General features: G+C 32.3%; 1 protein-coding gene across 1 annotated transcript; it reads left to right on the top strand.

The window, feature by feature from the left end:
- Positions 1–3,457: 3,457 nt before the first annotated feature.
- On the top strand, positions 3,458–3,937 carry LOC107403703 (protein DOWN-REGULATED IN DIF1 11). The gene has a single exon (XM_016010617.2). The coding sequence runs from the start codon at positions 3,507–3,509 to the stop codon at positions 3,873–3,875; it is 369 nt and encodes a 122-aa protein (XP_015866103.2). The 5' UTR covers positions 3,458–3,506; the 3' UTR covers positions 3,876–3,937.
- The last annotated feature ends 2,263 nt before the right edge of the window (positions 3,938–6,200 follow it).

Below are 6,200 nucleotides of genomic sequence, written 5' to 3'. Positions count from 1 at the left end.
AACACCTTTGGGGTTTGAAACTTTATCTGAAAATTACACTTGACGCACCACACCATATACCAGTGATGCCCTCCGATACCCAGCGTCCCGAGCACCGACTGGCGGGGAGATTAAAGAAAGAAACTTGCAAACGGCACTTCGGCGTCCCGACAGTACCGCTGCTGAAACCGTCATCCCGGCCAAGGGAGGGGCGGCTGTGGCCAATAACAAACTTCCCTGTCCACGGTCCAATGGCAACCACGGGAGACATAATACTTGCGCTCTAAACCACATAATACTTGCGCGCTAAACCACGTGTACATACACCAGAACACCAATACTGTATGAGTGCGTCTAAAATAATTATTAAACCAACCGTACCGTTTTCCAAAATTACCGTGGGAAATATATTAAAATTTCACACTTACCATCCCACATATTTTCATTTAATAAACCCGGTACGAGAACATCGATAACAGTAAAACAATAATTTTTCTCGCAACACGCGGTTCAACGAATAATATACCACGGGCATAATTATGAAAATTAAACCACCAATTTAAACAAATAATTTCATAAAATATTTAACCAATTATACCCAAAAATAGTATTTAAAACCACATACGATTATTAGCGAAATATACTTTGCTCATGCATAATAAATAAATTAAATCACAATAAAATCATAATTAAATTGTACCACATGAGCATAATTTAAATACCAATTAAACACCAATTAAACATAATTAATTGTCCAAAATATTTTTCAAGGTGGGTCACTCACCTGGAGCACGCAATTAACCTAAGATCCACCATGGGATCAATTCCACGACTCACCGATGCTCCTAAAACACAATTCACACACAGTCAAATAAATTAATATTTTATTCGGATAAATAATACCCGGTACCCGGAGGGTTAAACACAAACATTAACCAAAATGGTCGAATAATATACTGAATCGAAGCTCGTGGAACGAGGATCGCATTACCGGTCTCCATTGACCCGAATTCCGCCGGAGGTGGTCGGAATTTGGCCGGAAAGCTTAGGACGGTTTTCAATTCCTCGTATCTTGCAAACCGCTTCGGATTTTTGAGATTGGAGGCCATATTTGAACTCAGAGGACCCAAAATAGGGGGAGAGGGGTGGCAATTCGGACTGGGCTGGCCGGAATACGGCGAAATCGCCGGAAAAATTTCAACCCACCGCCGCGACTTCGCCGACCCGATCTGGGCGCGTTGCCGGCCGACCGGTCGCCAAATTTGGCTAGTGAGCTCGCCGGCGTGTGGTCTATGTTTATGGCCAGCGTGTGTAGCTTATGGGTGGCCGGAATTTGAAAAAATACGGTGAGGCCGAGAGGGAGAAAGGAAAGGAATGGAAGAAGAAAAGAAGAAGAAAAGAAACGGGGCTGGGTCCCCTTTTTTCCCACGTGGGGAAAAAGAAAAAGAAAAAGAAAAAGAAAAAGGAAAAGGAAAATAAAATAAAATAAAAATAATTAAATAATAATAAAAACAATATTATATAAAATAATATCATATTATACATGGTTGACATGTGGCATCTCACCATGGTGACACATGGTCACATTTATTAAGTCACACGTGGCACATCGTTACACGTTTAAAAATAATATTAAAATAATGCAGTATTTAAAAAAAAACTCTACAGGTCCATAACTTTCAAACCACATGTCCAAATCGGACGTGCCGCTAGTCTACGGACTCGTATCAATGAGCACTTCACAACCATGTATGAGTCAACGCTCAACTTTGCATGAATAAAAAGTCAACTTTTGACCCCTTTGGTCAACGGTCAAAGTCAAAGTCAACGGTCAATCTCGGTCAACGTGCAAAAATTCCGACATGGTTCGGGACGGGGTGTTACATAAGTACTTAGAAACTGTACAAAAGGCATTTCGTAAAATCAATTTGGAAGTGTGTCACGAATTGGTTCTTTCTTCTTTCTTTCTTTTTGCGGTTGGTTATGAGAAATAGTTAAACTATATATCCTCTGCTTATAGCAATTCTCAAGTAAGACTGAGTGATTGTCGCCATAACCACATTAGTGATGGAGGTTGATTTCCTGAAGCAGGAAAAACCAATCTTTTATCTCTTAAAACTCCTTATATCCTCTCTTTTATTTATTATTTATTATTTTTGTTTTTGTTTCTGTTTTTTTTCTTTTTGAAAGGGATCTCTCAGTTACTCTTCATTTTCCTAAATTGTTAAAAAAGAATTAGAAATAATAATGATAGGAGTACCGAATGAATGTACCAAAATATATTTTAGTGCTATATATTAATATTTTATTAATTAACATATTATTGTAAACTAATTATTGATAAGTGAATTGGATAAGTATAACTAAAAATATAAATCAATCAACAATTGACACATGATATTTTGTACATATTTTGATATATTTATTTAGTACCTTATATTATTCAACTAAAAATGAGGCCGCTAGATTGTAAAAGCCTATTCCGAATAAAATGAAAAAATAAATAAATAAACAGAATTAAATTACTATAGTAATATCCTAATGACTAGGTCAAGTAAATGCACTTTACTTTTTAAGTAGAGTCCCTCTATCATAATCATTCGATTTCATGGAAATCCATAAAATCCAATTGTCATAACAGAAGAACCTCATTTAAAAAAATAAAGTTTTTTAAATTTTTTATTACAATATGGGCGGAGAGAGGATTTTTCACCAAGATCAAGGCTAGAACCTTGCACTCGAAGTATACATACAACTGGACCAAGCCCGAGTACGGTTCTCAGGCGGACCACAGAATTGGTGACGGTTTTTCATAGTCTTGGTGACGATTTTCTAAGAAACCATCGTTAATACTATGAAAAACCTTTATTAATACTGCAGTTTTCATGCGGACAGTCCTCACCATAAAATTTCCATATAAATATATATATATATATATATATATTTTTGTAAAAAAGTGAAAACTACAACATCGATAATGCATTTGCTTGAAAATAAATAAATAAAATGATAAAGCAATCCAATTTTAATTAAACAAATTATAATAAAATTTAAGGTTAATAGAGTTTGATTTTAAAAAATTAAGTTGTGTAGATAATTTCAGATACATTATATGTATTTTTTTAAACATTTAATATTTATAATTTTTGGCTTCTACATTCACACTAGAAGATTAAATATTTCTCAAAGAATAACTCCAAGATAACAAAGATGGGCTTAAGGACATAAATGTTTCAATAAATTCCTATTTAAATATACTCAATCAGTTTCTTTCCCATTCATTAATAAGAAAGAAGAAAAAACTAGGAAGGTTGTCATTTAAAAAAATAATAATAATAAAGAAACTTTTAAAACATCCTTCATTAATGAGCCGTTTCTCAATTTATGTTGTCCTCTTCCTATTCTTAACCCCCCTGCTCCCATAATCCTATAAATAAACTTACACAGACCACACACATCTCCATAGTAGCCCGCTTTGCCACATTAACCAAAAAAACACACAAACGATTCATAAATTAATCATCACCATGGCAAGACTGAATATTTCTCCCGTTATGGTGATTTTGCTTCTGGGAAGCGTAGCTGTCACCATCTTACCAGGACTTGCAGTTCCAGCACCATCACCAGCACCTGCACAGCAGCATTTGTTGGAATGTGCAAACAAACTCGGAGACTGCGGCAAACAAGTATACTTTGCTGTATTCGTCAATGGAACTACTGTCACCAAGGACTGTTGCACTCGGGTTCTATCTGTGGGCAAACAATGTCACCATGATTTGATAGTATATGCTACTCAGAGGCCTACTTTCAAAGGAAACGTTTCTGAAATTTTGGATAAGAGCGAGCAAGTATGGAATGGTTGTGTTCACTCCACCCCGGCATCTCTTTTCCACTGATTCTCATATCCCTAATAGGCTCTCTATGTACTTGTCAAAAACGTATGACAGATTCTTAAACTCCAAATAATGTATTCAGGATTAATGAAACAAATGCCATTATGCTTTGAATAACACCTCTTCTCTCTCTTTAACCATGGATTTTAAGGCTTTCCAGCAAAATATAATAATAATAATAAAATAATAATTATAATTATATCGATATTACTTTCAAAAGTATGATTACAATAGAGAACATAAATCCATAAAAAATAATAGCAAAACAATAGAGTATCCTACTTTTAACATATTAATACAATTAAATTATACTTCAAGTTAATTTCGATGATGGTTGTGTGAATTTGATATATTAGCAATGAAATTATTTTCAATAATATTATAAAGTATTAAATTGTTTTAAATTTATTTATCAAATAACATTTTCATCTCAGACGGCTCTGAAGAGCCATAAAAAAATCTAAGGACCGAGTTTTTTTATCTTGTGATGTTTGGTTATACATAAATAAGATTCAATAGATAAATGAATAAAAAAAAATAAATCAATTAAATATTATCACATTATCTATCATATTATTTAATCAATACATTTAGTGAATATCTTAATAATTCTAACATTATTTGTTTATGAAGGGAAAAAATGCCTTAGAAATGTAGAACAAACTAAAGTTACAAATTATGCAAACTAAAGCCAATCAAACTGCCATATATGTGGAAAATATTGTTACAATCCATTATAAAAGGAATAAACAAAACCCATTAATAATCTTTTACTTATTCCAAATGAAAAAAAAAATTATTATTTTGAAAATTTGTTAATAATTTAAGAAAGCTCTTTTCATTTTGAGATATTATATCTAGTTTTCTTTGCTGAATAAATAACACACTATTTTCAGCTACTGGCTAGGAAACCGGTTTTCCTTCCCAATAAGTGACAAGGAGGTACTTGGAAACTTTGCAAAAGACATTTCGTCAGAACAATTTGCAAGTGTGTTTTTTATTTTTTTGAGCCGTTGGTTCTAAGAAATAGTTAAACTATATATCCTCTGCTAATACCAATCCTCAAATCATCAATCGGTAAGACAGAGTGACTATCGCCACAACCACATTAGTGACGGAGGTTGATTTCCTGAAGCAAGAAAAACCAATTTTTTATCTCTTACAACTTCTTATATCCTCTCTTTTATTTATTATTTATTATTTTTACTTTTTTTTTCCCCTTATTGGAAGGAATCTCTGTTATTCTTTATTTTCCTAAATTCCTAACAATTAAAAATATTAAAATACCAAATAAATGTATCAAAATATATATTAAATGTAATATATTAATATTTTGTTGACTAACATATTATTGTAAACTAATTATTAATAATCATACCAAGTAAATACAGTTCACTTTTTTTTTATAATTTTTTTATTACAATATAAAAGGAAAAAGGATTTCCCATCAAGATCAAGGCTTGAACCTTGAACTAGAGGTGTACATGCAACCGGACTAAGCCCATGAGTACAAGTTCACTTATGTCTTATTGCAAAACTACAGCATATTTTTTTATATATAAAAAGCTAAAACTACAGCATTGATAATGCATTTGTTTCCCAAAAAAAAAAAACAATAATAAATAAATAAATAAAATGATAAGGCAATATAATTTTAATAAAACAAATTCTATTAAAATTTACGGTCAGCAGAGTTTGATTTTTAAAAAATTAAGCTCGGCAGGTAATTTTATATACATCATATATATTTTCTTTAAATATTTAGTATTAATGACTTTTGGCTTCTACATTTATACTAGAAGATTAAATGCTTTTCACTAAATAATTCCTATACAGCTCACTTAGTACCACTTCAAGTAATTTTATGCCATATAAGAAAATGCCATGTCATACTTGCCCATCAGCTCAATTAAATTTTTTTTTTGGAAAATGTAAAACTTTTGCACGCGCTTTACTACTTCTTTCTTCCATCCGTATGGCTCCTACAGCTAACATTTTTTATAGATCTCTCTTCCACTCCTGGTCAATTTCTTTAGAAATTGAAGAACACTAAATTGTTATGGGCTTATGGTAATGGTAGGTTTTTGAAAAACAAAAAAAAAAAGAAAATACAAGATTCAACCAAAGGTTCCAAAAACAAAGCTCAAATGAAAAGGGTAAAAAAGAAAGCGGATTTGTTTTTGTAAATCTGAGAGGCCAAAATACTAATACAGATTGGATGTCGCCATGGCTTCAAACAACTTTAGCTTCACTAGATCTGAACCTCAACCAAACCCTTTCTTTTCGGACTTTTTTTTTTTTTTTAATATAAACTTTAAAAGAGCCAAA

This window comes from Ziziphus jujuba, chromosome 11, assembly GCF_031755915.1.
Source record: "Ziziphus jujuba cultivar Dongzao chromosome 11, ASM3175591v1".
Lineage (NCBI taxonomy): Eukaryota > Viridiplantae > Streptophyta > Magnoliopsida > Rosales > Rhamnaceae > Ziziphus > Ziziphus jujuba.
This window is presented reverse-complemented; position numbering and strand designations above follow the sequence as displayed.

Bases quoted from the DNA above. Each gene is read 5' to 3' on its own strand.
- LOC107403703 (XM_016010617.2), top strand. From the start codon at position 3,507: ATGGCAAGACTGAATATTTCTCCCGTTATGGTGATTTTGCTTCTGGGA.